General features: G+C 45.6%; 2 protein-coding genes across 6 annotated transcripts; both read right to left on the bottom strand.

Moving 5' to 3' along the window:
* Positions 1 to 278: 278 nt before the first annotated feature.
* Positions 279 to 9852, bottom strand: LOC121308523 (inactive serine/threonine-protein kinase TEX14-like). Of its 5 annotated transcripts, none has more exons than XM_041240970.1 (18): positions 9513 to 9852; positions 8285 to 8370; positions 7653 to 7859; positions 6918 to 7015; positions 6197 to 6328; positions 5946 to 6054; positions 5500 to 5578; positions 5078 to 5155; positions 4750 to 4877; positions 4053 to 4228; positions 3430 to 3658; positions 3205 to 3246; positions 2866 to 2994; positions 2451 to 2574; positions 2219 to 2323; positions 1897 to 1961; positions 1464 to 1524; positions 279 to 915 (listed from the first exon to the last, which is right to left on the bottom strand). In XM_041240970.1, the coding sequence occupies exons 3-18, from the start codon at positions 7831 to 7833 to the stop codon at positions 864 to 866; spliced, it is 1788 nt and encodes a 595-aa protein (XP_041096904.1). In that variant the 5' UTR covers positions 7834 to 7859; positions 8285 to 8370; positions 9513 to 9852; the 3' UTR covers positions 279 to 863. The 5 variants fall into 5 exon arrangements, with proteins under 5 accessions (XP_041096904.1, XP_041096903.1, XP_041096905.1 ...); XM_041240969.1 differs by having other exon boundaries at positions 1464 to 1528; positions 1901 to 1961; XM_041240972.1 differs by having other exon boundaries at positions 831 to 915; positions 1464 to 1528.
* Positions 8744 to 15232, bottom strand: LOC121308510 (inactive serine/threonine-protein kinase TEX14-like). Its single transcript, XM_041240944.1, has 10 exons — positions 15176 to 15232; positions 14672 to 14802; positions 14185 to 14295; positions 13885 to 14008; positions 13254 to 13432; positions 12791 to 12942; positions 12266 to 12456; positions 11339 to 11444; positions 9513 to 10531; positions 8744 to 8866 (listed from the first exon to the last, which is right to left on the bottom strand). Exons 1-10 carry the CDS (start codon positions 15230 to 15232, stop codon positions 8744 to 8746), a joined length of 2193 nt encoding a protein of 730 aa, XP_041096878.1.
* Between the last annotated feature and the right edge of the window lie 6 nt (positions 15233 to 15238).

Genomic DNA, 15238 nt, shown 5'->3' with positions numbered 1-15238 from the left:
ACACCCCCATAACGTTTCATGTATCAGTGCCTCCAGCAAACACCCCCATAACGTTTCATTAAGATCCTCAGGTACTGTATCAGTGCCTCCAGCAAACACCCCCATAACGTTTCATTAAGATCCTCAGGTACTGTATCAGTGCCTCCAGCAAACACCCCCATAACGTTTCGTTAAGAAATATCCTTCACAACATATTTTTTAACATATTTTATTAAACATTTTAAACATTTGCAACATACATCATTAAATTCATGTGAAAAGTTAAGACTAAGGATTAATTGTTATTTGATGTTCGCATTGCTTCTCAGTGCATTTGACGCCTTATTTCTATTTTCACAGGCAAAAAACCAGAAAAACACAGTTAAAATTGAATGAAGTTAATAGGCAACAGGTATTCCCATTGCAGAATCTGGGACAGCTCAGATTCAGAGACTCTCTCAGTACAGCAATGCTACCTGCTTGATACTTAAAACTATACAATATAAAAATACCAAGGTAATGCAAGCCAAAACACAAGACAGAAATGGCTTGCAGGTTATGATTTCTAATTGCAAATGGTTTTTAACCAGGTTAACAGCTCATTCTTTCGAGTGCCCTGCAGTAGTGATGCTCTCATTACTGGATAAATGATGGGGTCATGGCATGAGCTGATACAATCAGGGCAACCTTTCAGCAAAGCAGACTGCCTTGGGGACTGAACTAGGAGCTGGAAACATTCAACACAAACCAGAGAACAGCACTTTCAAAAACAACGTCACACAAAGAGTAACAGGTGTCTGTTTGGGCTGGGAGCAGGGAATCGAGTCAGGAACTTTAATACATGGCAGTAAGTTTAAGAGCTGTTGGGCCTGCTGGATATTTTCTCAATGCTTGCCTCTTGTTTTTTTCATTGGAGTCTGCTCCAGAACAATCACTCTGTCAGTGTAAAGAAAAACAACATGCATATAGAGAGTGTATATACAGCTATGGCCAAAGGTTTTACATCACTTAGAATTTGAGGACTGATAATAATTTAGATATTTTATTTAACCTAATGTAATCAAGGAAACTTCAAAATAATATTGCAAAAGTCTACCGGAAGCCAAAACAGAAGTACAGTATTTCATGTTAGATTTCGAACTGTCACATTTTTCAATTTGTGTCAGTTTTTTATTATCCATATAGAAAACTACAAAGTGGTATTTAATTTGATATGTTAATAACGTAACATTATTCAGCAGGTTTCATTCGACTTTATGACGGAAATTAGTTAATTCTATAAAGCTAAACCTTTGGCTATAGCTGTACACACAGATTCTGCATTTACAGGCGTCATGCTTTTTGGTCAGTGTCTTACTAAGTTCCTGCTTTGAACTCATGGTGAAAGTGTTGCGCTGACTTTAAAAGCGGTAAGGCCATGCTTTCTGGCATCGGGGACTGTGGGCTGGCAGTTACCATGTGCACAGCGAGTGTTTTTGTTGTACCTGTGTGGCTGGATCCAGTGTGCTCTCTGAGGGGAGTCTGCTTTCTTATCCTGCTCCCTGACTGTCTGGGAGCACAGAGAAAGAGCCATGGTCAGCTGGAGGATGCAGACCTGTCTCCACTGTACCCCCTGGCAGGGATAGGCATCCCCAGTGAGGGGTAATGACATTGGAAAAACAGGACGCAAAATCACCCAACGCAATTCTGTCCCAGAAATCTAAACACTAGCATATTATTCAACTGGTAATACTGTAAAAGAAACTAAATCAGTAGACATTACGCCTGGAGCCTAACACTCATCAAGCCATTAGCCAGAACATTTGTGTACCTGACCTTCTTTAAGCTGTGCATTATTCTATTGGTGCGAAACAGCTGCAGTGTGTACAGTATGCAGTGATGGAGTTTGAGTTTCCTACGCAGTAATGTGTACAGTACCTACTGTCACGGGAGATGCACTGTCGCTGGCCTCTCCTCCCCTCTCTGCTAACTCTGAGCTCTCACTGTGGGGAACACACAAACACTCAGTGAATCGCAGTATTGTGAGTCTAGCACTTAAACTGGCGTGTAAATTAAAAAAGCATACTGCAATAGTACTGCAAAAGTATTAAATAAATACAATAAAAGTTCCATTCTTTGCACCGCATTCACTTTCATTCAGAATGGCACTAAGTAGTGACAGTGCACTGCTGTAGAGATGTTCACGTCCCGTTCCAATGCAGTTGTAGTGTTTTAGTGAAGTTTAGTTTTTGATGCTTACGTCAGCGTGGCGTGCCTGTCAGCTCCCTGGGCACACTGTGTGTTCTCATTGGCTGCTCTGTCTGCCAGCATCCCCTGGAGGACGTCATCCAGAGTGGAGTGAGCCCTAAAGACAGCATATGTCTGAACTGCAGTCGAGTAAAATGTGAGCTATGCAGAACTAGCATTCTTTTTTAAATACCCAACATCTGTTGCTACCCCGTATGTCTCCATTGCAGGTGGGTTGTGTTTACCTGTCGGTCTCCTCCAGCAGGTCCTGTGTCTCTCTGCTGCTGCTGCCCCCTCCCTGGCTCTCTGCCCCCAGAACTCCCTTCTTCACCAGGGCTGCTCCATGCTGCTCCTCTCCTGGACCCCCAGCTGTCAGAGCAGGGAAAGGGTTGATACAGCGACACACCTCTTACAGTTCAATCATGGATCTCTTACAGTGCAGGCTGTGTCTGCTGAAATTCACTGTATTGTGTTGATGAATATTGTATTGAAATGCCCTGTAATGTTTGTGAGTTGTGTCTAATGGGACGGGATGCATGCAATGTACAAAGAGATATCAGTGGAGTGGACATGTATCTTATATCATTCAGCAGTCTATACGATATTTTATATGAGTTGTACGGGTTGGAGGAGTAGAGGGTCAAGTGTCTGTCTGCTCACCTCCCCTGTCCTCTGAGGCCGCATTGCCTCCCTCCTCCCCGCTCAGGAGGGCTGGGTCCTGGGTATCTGCAGGCTGCTCCGGACTCATCTGGTTAGACCTCAGCTTGTCTCCTCCCACCAGCGCCGCGGCTGAAAAACAAACTCCAGTTTCATGGCCCCACACAAGGTCTTAGGGAGCCGAAAACACAACTTGACTCTGGAGCTCCAAAGGGAGCGAAACCAAAAAAGTTAACGTGTGTCATACACTCTAGCTAACTGGGAACCAATTCTCTCAAGGAGAGATAGGGACAAGTTTTCAAAGTGTTTAGTCTTTTATTGTTTCATAAAAAGAAACCATACCTGTTGACAGATAATTTTCAGAAGCAGGAGGAAGCAGGCAGTCTAGCAACAAAAAGATAAAGAATACATCTTCAATAAGCACGTCTCGTGTCTCGAGTGAAATGATTTTGGTTTACAGAGACAGTTAAAGGCGTGCCAGTGTCTGTAAATGGGTTAGATCAGCACTCGCAGCCAGCTTTGCCTCGCACACAGCGTTCTCTGTCCTGTAACCCTACAATTGCCCACCTTCCAGTGGAGAGCGCTCCTCTGGGGCGGGGCAGGGCTGAACAGGCGTTAGGATGGGAGTCACACCGCGTCCTGTATCACAGTATCCAGGGGAGGCACTTCTTCCTGCAGGAAACAGAGCCTCTTTGTACTCTGAAGGAGCGTCGGTTTCGATTCCTGCAGGAGCGAGGTGCCTCTCTGTGTTGGCCGAGGCAGGGGAGTACACTACACTGCAGTCTGAATGACCGTTCTGTGGGGAAACAAAACACAATGATGCTGTTACAGAGAAACTGAACATTGAAAATTGGTTTGATAAGTACTTTAATGAACAATTAGCATTTAACTCATATAAACTGGGAAATATGTGGAATATGTGGAATGAGCTGCAGTTCCAAACAATTAAGAAAGCATGCTTATCAGATTAGCCACTAAATTAAATCAACATTGGAAAAGCATGACCAATTCAACTAAGTTTTCTAGAGAATAACACTGTCAATGTTTGATAATGTCATTTAACTTTAAAAAAAACTAAGGCGTGGGTCGGAGCAGTAAACATACATGTTGAAAAAAAATGAGTGCAGCTTTGCACTGGAGTATAATTCTCTTGAAGTGTTAGAGAGTGGAAGCAAATGAGCAGTGCTTACAGTGCTGGCCGTCCCGTTGCAGGCTGTAGCAAAGGAGCCCGGGGACTGAGGCTGAGAGGGGGCGTGAACCTGGGACTGGGAGCTGCTCCAGGTGCTGGAGTCCAGTAGCCTGCTGTAGGGCAGGAGCAGTTCCAAACCTGCCACCTGTGAGCCAGGACCAGCGGGGCGGGGCGCTCCTGCACAAAACAATCAGAAAACACTTGTACATGTTAGAAAGAAATGCATTTCAAACATCTGGGTTTCAGGATTTACAGAGTACGATCAATTACACATAAAGCAATGCATACACAGTACATGCATCGTACAAATGAGAACACCACTCAGGAGAAATTAAATGGAACTGGAGCAGCCCAGTAAGTATTGAGTTCTGCTGCTCCAATATTAGCTGCAGTCAAATCTAAATTACTGTGGAATTCTAGTTTTCTTGCAGCCTTTTACTTCCTCATTCAAGTGCTGGCAATGGTCTCCTCCAGTACAAACTAACTGATCCAACACAAAAGAGTTTACTTGAAATACGACTAGCGTTCCTCACTGGGGTCAAATTAGAAAGCATGCTAACTGTACTACATATTTGTTTACTGGCAATTACCCAGAGAAACACATACACAGAAATGCAACTTTAACACTGGCCTGTGAAACACATATGGAATTCCAATGGCAGCCTGTGGTGTGCAGTGTTGGCTCGTGAGAACCGTACCTGGGCTGCGCGGGGTGCTCACGAGGGTCCCAGTGTTTCTGATCTCAGGGCCTTGCTGCTGAAGCTCTCTGCTCAATGAGTCTCCATCATAGGCAATACTGGACAGATCCTGGATATCAGTCAGGGAGCTGCATCACAGTTAAAGACACACAGCCCTTTTCATGGAACCACGTGTTCATATATTTCACCTAAAACAGTCAGACACCACTTCACAGGGTGCAGACCTGCACACAGTCAGTTTCTATATGTGACTAATTCAGCTCATAGTAACCCCTGGAATAGATTACACTGAGGCTCAATGGCACTGTGTTCTCTCACATTCACTTACACTTCTTTGTGTTCTCCGACCTCCACTTCAGCAGCAGCGGCTGCTGGAACTTCTGCACTCACTCCAATGGCTTTAAAGCTAGAAAAAGAAAAAGGGTTTAAAAAGACATAAGACATGCAGCAGCGCTGAGTGTGTTAAGGCAAGTTACGGGAAGTGGAATGCTGTATCTGCTAGGTACAAGCACTGTATAAAGTACTTTTAGTGGGCTGTGTTACAGGCTGGGGCTGCCAAGCCTGGGAACGTCAGTCAGGTTTAGGTCCTCGATTGATACTGAGTGATAATGACTAGACAGACCATGAATACAGTGTAGCTGAAGATGATCCTGCCTGCAATACACAATCACTTTCATGGGGGAATGGGTACAACCAAGAGGTGTTAGTTCACTGGTCCTCTTAATACAGAATGACATGTTCTCTAGTTACCTGGTCACAGATGAAGAGGCACACACCTCAGCACTGTTTGGCTCAGTGTCTAAGGGCCTTTCCACTGTTGTTCTGGTTGCTGAATGGTAGAATAAGGGACAGGTTAAAATGTGATGTACTGCATATTCACACACTGTAGGCAGATCAAGATGTATATTACATATTCGATCCCAGTGAAATAGCATACAGAGATAAACACGCACACCTGCAATGCATGTTTATAGAATAAATACAGTTTCATATTCAAGTTCTAGTCTGCTATTAAATCGAATACAAGGCCCATAAAAAATTAATTTACTGTCTACTGACCTAGTGCTTTAAAAATAATACCTAAAACTAGAAAACGAAATCACGCAGGTTTAGGTGAGAAACCTTTATGCAGAAAAAACCTTGCGTCACATGGTGGACTTAGCTCAGCCCTGTTACTGCAGCAGGGTCTTCCTTACCGCCCGCCTCACTCCCAGAGCTCAGGCCAAAGCTACCCCCAGCCTCAGAGTCCAGCCTGGGCCACAACACCTCCACTGTGACCTCCAGGTCCTCTTCTGAGCTTGGAGTCTGCAACACAAAGAACAGGAAACAGTAATGAGGACAAGCTGGCTTGATGTTAAGAGTCCAGAGTTCAATCTGTCAGTTAGATCAACTGAACAGCTTGTGATGTGTGTAGAGATCCACCCTGCCCCTGTGTGTTGCTTCCTACCTGCACGACAGCCTGTCTCCCTGAGTGCAGAGCTGCTTCCTGGGACATCGCGAGGGGATTGGGGGTGAAGAACTCATCCGATACTTCAAGAGAAGAGTCCGGCATGAAATCAGAGCCCGAACTCTGTTCCACCTGGTCAGAAACACAGACTGGATTCACTATCACTGGCACATTCCTCAGACACTGGCAACCGTTTACAAAACTTTAAGGAATGTTTTTTATATCTCATTTTGATTAAATGAGTCAAGACTGCAGTCTATGAAACCTTTTTAACCGTTTTAGGGAGGGGTTATAAGTAACATCTCTTTTCTTAAAGCAAAAAAGTTTGTTATGCATAAAAGTCCCTTAAATTTAGTAAATTGGCCCATTATTGCAGATTAGTACAACAAATAAACTGGCCAATTTTGCATAAAATCATACATTAAAGTCTGAAAACAATAAATACAATGATATGCTCCTCAGGGATATGTAGCATGACTACTTAGTGTGATATATAATATGATAAAATGATTAATAATGACAGACTTTCTGTAAAACACCAAAACTAAATGAGAAGCGAAGCACTCATATCAACAATAAATCACAGGAAGTTTTCATTCAAGAACTATCTGGCAGGCTTCAAGTAGCTTTATGTATTTTCTTATGGCTCTGTATCAAAATGGATAACCTCTGTTTAATGACTCCAAATGAATTCCTCAAGGCTGCTGAAGGTTTTTCCTACCTTCCCAGGGTCAGTGTTCCTCTGTACTCTGGGGCTGATATTAAAAGTCTTATTTATAGACTGGGGCTCACTGTCTGTGTCACTGAGACTCTGGTGACCTGGGAGAGAGGCAGGGGGTTAGAAAGAGATAGGGGGTCATGGGTCCACTGAAGTCTGCTATTTAAAACTGCTGCGCCCAATAATCAAGTTCACAGTCACACACCAATTAAACTGAGTTAATGGACTGCAGGAGATGCTGGAATTGCCCGAGCGCTGTTCTGCTGATGGCAGATATACGGCGTCCTTGTAAGTCCCCAGACAATAAAAATGAAAGGTGTAACATCCACTGGCTATTTGACAGGATCTCGAGGACGTATAGTGTCAAGAACGTTCTACATATCTAAGCACTCAAAGACGTGTCTGCAGCATGCAACTTTTGCCCTACCGTGTAATTCTTTGTTGTCTGTTCAACCTTTTGTGCATTCAATCAGAAAAAAGTCAAGTGTTTCCATTCCCCTAAGGTACTGTTAGCGGCAGGCTATTTCCAAAGAGCTTAACTCTCTTTAATGTTCTCTTTAATTAACAGATATTAAAAGTAAACATATGGCCCTAAGGGAACCAAACAGGCATACAAATGCCTAAATCCCTAAACCCTGGTAATGCTGAAAAATCAGAATAATAATCTAAAAAAAGTGCATGACTAGTGATTGGTAATGGTTTTGTACATGCTCACTGTGGCGTGGCTGTGTCTCTCACCTGTGAAGCTCTTGAACAGGCTCTCCAGGGCGGGGCTGCCGTGGCTCTGTGCCGTGGACGCTGTGGCAGCAGAGTGGCCTGTGAAGCAGTAGAACAGCTCCTCCATGTCCTCACTCTCGCTGCTCTGGCCCCGCTCCTCCCTCGAACTCCAGGCTGGAGCTCCCAACTGCCCCCTGGCCATCTTCTCAACCAGCTGTGTCACCTCGCCTGCACCAAGCACAGGCAGGCAGGGGTCACACACACACCTGGCTACAGCAAGAGTGTACAAGGCTAAAAGCATTGCAAAGTATAGGGAAGCTCAGTGAAACCTGGAGAACCCATGGTAATGTGCAAGCCATCACGGTCACTTACAGAAACGAATGGTAAAGCTAAAGCATTGTACAAGAAATAGGTAACCTTTATAAACAGATTCATTCAATTGTTTCAGCATGGGAAAAGCATGGTAAACTGCAAATTATAATGGCTCCAAGCACACACACATACACACAATGCCCTGCAAAGCAGCCTGCTAGTCTGTAGTTCAGTAAATACATCCTGTTTGAACTAACTCAGCTCACAAGAGCCAGTATGTAGATTGGGGACTGCGAGGCAAGCATTTTAAGCAGGACAGACGGCTCACACTCAGTACTTACTTGTCCAGTTGGGTGTGTTTGTTTTCTGATAGTCAGACACAGGATAGCCTCCTTTACTGCTCTCCTGCACTGCTGCTGTGGTGAGCCTGAAGAAGAAAGCAGGCAGTTCCTGTAAAAGGCTGCCGAATTCATTATCAAGCAACCAGCAGTAGCTGGTGTTCCATCACTCTAGCTGAAACAGCTCACTAAACTGAGTGTCAGAAATGAGACCACTGGTTAATTATCTTAATGTTGTCTGCTGTACTGGCGGGTTTAATAGTTTGTGTGTCAGTGCTGGGGTCCTGTACTGTACTGGCTGGTTTAGTGGGTGGTGTGTCAGTGCTGGGGTCCTGTACTGTACTGGCTGGTTTAGTGGGTGGTGTGTCAGTGCTGGGGTCCTGTACTGTACTGGCTGGTTTAGTGGGTGGTGTGTCAGTGCTGGGGTCCTGTACTGTACTGGCTGGTTTAGCGGGTGGTGTGTCAGTGCTGGCTGCTGTACCTGCCCTCAGTCCTGTTAGTGGAGCCCCCTCTCTTGGTATAGACCTGCTCTTTTAACTGCTGCCTGCCTCCTGCCTCTCTTGTCACTACACTCCCTCTGTCAGCCTACAAGGGAAACAACGACTCCCACAGTCAGCAGCTACCTCCTTCAAAGTCTCTACACAAGCCTCCAGTCCCGAGAGCTGCACTGACAAAGCCACTGCGTCTCGGGTTTAGCATTGTTTCCAAAGAGATGTTTAAGCTTTTAACAGTCAGCCTCTTGGTTCATTTTTTATTGTTTTGTTACTAGGGCTGTGCAGATATTTGATTTGACATATTTTAGTTGTTAGGTATTAATTCAAATGTAATGAAACATGTTAAAAATGTGTTAATTTCACGACATAAAACACCTGGCCTCATCTACACAACTACAGAGTACCAATCAATGACAAACCGACCGTTCAAGTGCACACCCCTATTTGTTACAGCTACATTGTTTTACAGCGCTGTAGTTCACTGTATTAAACTCTAGGTGATATAATTTATCTTTGAAGTAAACACATATAGTAAGTGTATTGTAAGGTAACTGTAACTCATATGTACACTACACATCAGGGCTGTCAAATAGGGCACTGCAATGGAATTGCAATAAATACAGAGCTATGCCAGATTATTGTTATGCTTATGGGTTGCAGAATGTGGTTCAAGTTTATACAGAAGCCATTATGAAATCTGCTAACGTCTTTGGCTGTAAGTGAACGTCTGCTCTTACCTTGCGGCGGACGGTCACAAAGCTGTCTTCTAGCGCTGAGCTGTAATCACTGCAGTCCTCCCCCTCGCTGAGCCCCTCAGAGCCCCCCAGCCCATCGCTGAGACTCTTCGCGGTTACCGGCAGATCGCTGTGTGTCTCCCGGAGGAGCTGGCTTTTCCATGTGAGGGGGTGGATTTCCCCCTCGCTGTGTATGCCACTCAGACGAATGGGGGGCTGGTACTGCCGAGGAGGGGCCACAGCCTGGGCACAGCTTCGCTTACTGCTGGGGTAGAGGGAGCTTGCCGGTTCAACCCGGCAGCTCTGCACTTCATCAGCCAGCCAACCTAACCCCTCCCCCTCCCTGTCTGTCACGTTACACCGGTAGTCAACTTCATCCAGGCCCACCCTACCCCAACCTGCCCCTCCCTGCCTCTCACCCTGGGCTGAATAACGCTCAAGCTGTCCTTGCCTCCCTCCCAAGCCTGAGTAACTCTCCCTCTTTCTCCCCGGTGTTGATCTGAACTCAGTTCCTGATATCTCATGTGTCCCTATGGCTCTCTTCTCCTTCAGCAAGCTGTGCTCTGCCTGCTGCTTCAGGACCTGGGAGACCTTGAGGTTGAGGACACAGGTGCTGATGGCATGCCCCTCTCCCTGCTGCCGATCTGGGCTGCCTCTCCCGTCCTCCCCTTCACTCTCGTCCTCCGTCACGGTGAAGTCTGAGTCGGTCACCTCCCTGCTGGCCCCCGTGTCTGTGTCTGAGCCACGCTGCAGGGAGAGTCTGGTGGGGTCCAGGGGCAGGATCTCGTGGATAGACAGGTCACTCGCTGGGGCAGAGGGAGTCACGGTCGTGTTCTGTGCTGCCCAGTCCGTGTCCCCAGTCCCCCCTGCCTTGGCTGCTCCCTCCGGGTCAGTTTCCCACTCCAGCAGCTGGTCCAGTTGGTACAAGTAACGGAGAATTTCACTGTTGCTGTGCTGCATCGGGTCCCCTATGTCTCCTCCATCGGAGCTGAGGTTGGAGTTCTGGCCAGTGGCATAACAGCCTGAGAAACACAAGAAGGACAGCCAGAACCCAATGGAACTTCAATATACACGTGCAATGCTGTGCAAAAGTCTTAGACATGTTGCATTTTTCTTCTCTGATGCATTATGAGCATCAACAATTTACTCAAAGCCTCCACTAGTGTTTTCTACTATTATAACAACCTTGACTTGCATAAAGAAGGAAAAACATTGAGTGAAATCGCCCGCACCACTTGATTTTCAAGGTGTGGTATCCGAAGCATAATCAACAAGCACAGAGAAACATTAGAGTACCATCTAATGACAAAATGGAAACAAAAAACTACATTAACATTCAGGATCTATGTGAGGAGTTCAATACTAAATGTAAAACACTGGCTAGTGTCTCTCAGTGTGTGGCTGTTGGTAAAGTGAAAGCATGTACCCGTTTCATTTACAGGTTAATTGACCGTTTGAACAGAAATAGTTAGGAAAGATCCACATAGGCAAATAACAAGAATCCCCCTGACTCTGAAAACTTTTAGGCTCTACGCACCTTTGTCACTGATTAATTTGAGAATGCACTTTGTTTTTGAGTGATTTTTTGGCCATTTGTTACATATGTTACACTGATCCTCATACACATTCATGGAATGGCCCCATTTGAGCTAGCTGGACCAATAAGACCCTTACTGGATGCTACCAATGTGACTAATGTGCTGTGTTTGTAAATGTTAGTTTTGCAGTTTGACCAGAAAATTAACATATATTTCTGGATTCGTTTACAATTTTCCCCAGGTCTTGATGCCCCCTGAAAGACTAAAGTGAGCGCAGTCAGGCTGGCGTACCGATCTCTTCCTGCACTCTGTTCTGCTGTGTCTCCAGCCCCGTCCCCCTGGGCCCCAGAAGCACGTCCGTCTCCGGGTACAGACCGCCCTTCCGACAACTCAGCTCCTGCAAGACAGCACAGCAAGCCTTCACACAGCCACACGAGGAAGCGGGCTCAACGAAGACCACTGGGGTCCAGAGTGCTGGTATCCTTCATTCTTTCCTCTTTAATCTTTCTCACTCATTGTGTCCATCTGTTTTCTTTTATTTTTGTATGTTACACAAAGCTTTAACTCATGTGGTATATCGGATAAAATCTGTTTTGACTAATCAAATACAGTTATTTATAAAACTATTGGTAAAGCAAACAGTGCTTTCTTTACCAATAATAACAATAACGGGCCTTTTATCTAATTTGTAGAAATACTGCCCTTAAGCCTTGTCCATGGTGTTCTTCTCATTCACTCTGTGAACTGACCATCTGATTGTATTGATAAATTTCTTTTTAGTACTATTATATACACTGACTGGCCACATAATTACAAAATGGCCTTATATTGGGTAGGTCCTCCCACCTCCCAGCACATTGGGAGAATGCAAACAGTCTGGGGCTCCTGTAATCCGTGCCACTGTAGCACATTACACACGTCTGTGGGCTTGAGCACGACCAACCAGAAACTGGAGTTTCTGTTCTTACCAGTGGTGGATTTCTGTAAAAGCTGCCATTCCACTGGTAGACTGTCTTCATGGACACACTGGACAATGCATCCACTACCATGCACCTTGAAAAGTCATTGAGATCCTTCTGCTTTCCTACAATTGTTGCTGAACAGTTGCCTACAACTCCCACACAGCATATATAGGTCAAAGGGATTTTTCCTTTTTTTTTTGGCCAGAAGTGAAATCCCATGAAGGATGTCACTGCTGTCGCGTGACTCCTGCGGTACCTGCATGTCTTTGCGCAGCAGGTAGCGGATGTCCTGCAGGCTCCCTGTGCGCTCCCGGACCCGGAGCTGCAGCCCGCTCCTCACCACCTCGTAGTAGGGATGGGGGACCTGGGTGTCTGCAGCCAAGCCGTGGCCACCCTCCAGCAACTCCTTAATCATCGGGGCTTCCAGACCGCCCCAGGGCAGCGTATCTACAAACAAACGCCCACAAATGTTTGGCAATTGAACTTCTGGCAGCATATGAATGGATGCGGGCACACTGCAGCTTGACATAAAACTAGTCTCCAAAAATAATGGTTTGGAAATCAATATTATAACCCCCCCTTTGCAGTTTGCAAAAGGACAAGATCAGATTAAGTGTATTTTTTTCTTCTGAAAATGTCTGCTTACACAAAAGGTTTAAAAATGTACATCTCTTAAGTGGACAGCCATAATGAAAATGCCGTATTTTTCTAAATAGCTATACCATGACACTGTACAAGCAGGCTCAGTGAATGTTACATGGCGGATTGCCTCTGGTCGTACCTGTGCAGAGCTCCTGAATGAGTGCACACAGGCTGTAGAGGTCAGCCTTGACAGTGCAGGGCCTGCCTCTGATCACCTCCGGGGCAGCCCAGTTATACAGCTCCGCTGGGATGGGCAGGCGAGTGGGGTCGCTGCTGGCCCCTCCGTCACTGCTGCAGAGGACACAGGGAATACAGAGTTACGGCTACACCAAAGCTGCTTCAGCAACGGCTCTGGAGAAGAACCTGCTCTACACTGCACAACCAGTGGCTTTCTAGCAACAAGCTGCAATTTGAAATCAAAGAGCTGGAACCCATTGGCTGTGCGGAAAACAGACATAACAAGATAAAACAGTGGCAGTGCTCTAGCTGTCCACAATCTAGCAATGAGACAGTTTACCTGTCTATATTAATCTCTAAGGCAGCAAGACAGTCTAGTTGCCCACATCAGTCTCCAGGGCAGTGGCAGACAGGGCGCCCCTTACCTGTGCACCATGAAGTGCAGGTTGGTGAGCTTGGCGACCCCCGGGTGCACCAGCTGCACGGCGTGCGAGGAGAGGCTGCGGTGGATGAAGCCGCGGCAGTGCAGGTACAGCAGCGCATCCGAGACTTGCAGGAGGAGGTGCAGCAGGGCCTCAAAGCGTAGCACAGGGAACTGGTCCCGCTGCAGAGCGACACAATGCAGTTACACAGTGCCTCTGAGAGAAAGCACGAAAGACTCCAGCCAAAGAGCTTTACAATCCTCAAATTTAACAAAAGCAACAATTCATGTTTCTAGCATTTCACACAAAATTAAACCATTAAATTAAAAGCAATCTAATACAGAATCTGATTTAAAAAAAAAAAAAAAACTGAAATAAAAAAAGAGATAAAATGTGGTTTAAATTGGAAAAACTAAGATCAAAAGCTAGTTTGTAGAACAATTAAGAGTCTAAAACAAACATTTTATAAAATTGGAATTAAACATGACCAAACAAACTGCTTCAGTTAAACGTGCCACATTTCCACAGTCGTATAATATTAACAGTTTTTCTTCCTTCAGTAAATCCAAGACAGTATTCAATGTGTGTGAAAGCTCTGTGTGACTATAATGAAGAGTGCGGATTCAGTGCCTACCCTTTGGTGCAGGATGCTGTAGAGGGAGCCGATGTGCACTCTCTCAAACACCAGCTGGGTCTGCTCCAGGTCTGCAGACACACTCACAGCCAGCAGCTGCAGCAGGTGAGGGTGGAACAGATTACTGCAACAGCAAGACATCGCTGCGTTAAGCATGGACACAGCCTTGTGCTGAATCCAAATATCTGGTGCTACAAAACTAGAACGAATCAAAGGGTTTTGAGAAACATTCTTACTAGTTCACATGACAGATGTACTGCCCTGTGTATGTTCTGGCTGCACAGCATCAAGGAGGCTCACCTACAGTACTCCTGCTCTGCTGTCAGCAGGTCCATGAAGCGGCTCTTGCTGTAAGGCAGCAGCGCATCGTGAGACTGCAGCGCCTTCACTGTCACCCGGCAGCCGTTCCAGCTGAAACTGAGGCAGAGAGTTACATCCCCAGATTCTCAGATAAGGACAGACCTTACCAAGTTCCGTCTTCAGTGGAGAAGCAATTCCTTGGATGTGATGTCATATAATTGCATTCATTACATGAATATATAATGTAAGCGTGTCGCCTCCTCCGTGGGGCTGGTGAAACTATCTTAAGTCCATCAGTGAGAGACACGTTTAAACACGCCTGTTTGTCTACTGAACAGAGGATAGCATGATGACTGACAAAAACAAGACAGGCTATTGACAGGACACTGCAACTGGTTATTAAAGAGCATCTATTCTTTCTGTGTTACAATCCTCCTTTATCTCCCCCTGTGTGTTGCTCCCCCTATTCTCTCTCCCTCGCTCTCACTTGGTCATGCTCATGAAGGCCCCGTTGTGGAAGGACAGCGAGGGCTCGTCATCAGCCTGCACCAGCTCCTTCTCCCCGATCACTGGAACACAGGCCAGGAAACCAAACTGCTTCCGCCCTCCGACACACAGCTGCCACGCAACACGAAACACGAATCAAACACACAGCTGAGATACATCCCTTACCAAATGGCACTACAATGGTTTTACAGTACATCAGCTCCAAAAATAGTAGCAATAGCTACTGTGAGATAAGTAATTTGCAGTATGGTACATTTTTCAGATTCTGACAAACTAAAGGTATCCCAATAATACGAACTAATTCAAATTGGTAATCCATTGTCATTTTATCTACAATATCAGTACAAGTGTGACACTGTCTGTGCAAGATGGGTGCTACAATTCCATTGCTGAAAATGCTGTGGTCTGCTGCTGGTTCTACTAGGGTTTCTCAGGGGTAATAATGGTATCCCAATGGTAAAGCTCAGCTTTTTCTGTGTCCTACCTTTCCAAACCCAAAGCAATGAACTGTGTCTGAAGCGGATGGTTTAGACCTCAGCATTCTGTT

Source organism: Polyodon spathula, unplaced genomic scaffold (assembly GCF_017654505.1).
Source record: "Polyodon spathula isolate WHYD16114869_AA unplaced genomic scaffold, ASM1765450v1 scaffolds_731, whole genome shotgun sequence".
NCBI lineage: Eukaryota > Metazoa > Chordata > Actinopteri > Acipenseriformes > Polyodontidae > Polyodon > Polyodon spathula.
This window is presented reverse-complemented; position numbering and strand designations above follow the sequence as displayed.

Coding starts and splice junctions, on each gene's coding strand:
- LOC121308523 (XM_041240970.1), bottom strand. CDS start 7,833: ATGGCCAGGGGGCAGTTGGGAGCTCCAGCCTGGAGTTCGAGGGAGGAG. Junction 6,055..6,196: donor GGAGACAGGCTGTCGTGCAG/GTAGGAAGCAAC, acceptor TTTGTGTTGCAG/ACTCCAAGCTCAGAAGAGGA. Junction 2,575..2,865: donor GGCCTCAGAGGACAGGGGAG/GTGAGCAGACAG, acceptor CTGCTCTGACAG/CTGGGGGTCCAGGAGAGGAG.
- LOC121308510 (XM_041240944.1), bottom strand. CDS start 15,232: ATGCTGAGGTCTAAACCATCCGCTTCAGACACAGTTCATTGCTTTGGG. Junction 13,433..13,884: donor ACAGCATCCTGCACCAAAGG/GTAGGCACTGAA, acceptor GTCGCTCTGCAG/CGGGACCAGTTCCCTGTGCT. Junction 8,867..9,512: donor TTGTGACCGTCCGCCGCAAG/GTAAGAGCAGAC, acceptor TTTCCCTTGTAG/GCTGACAGAGGGAGTGTAGT.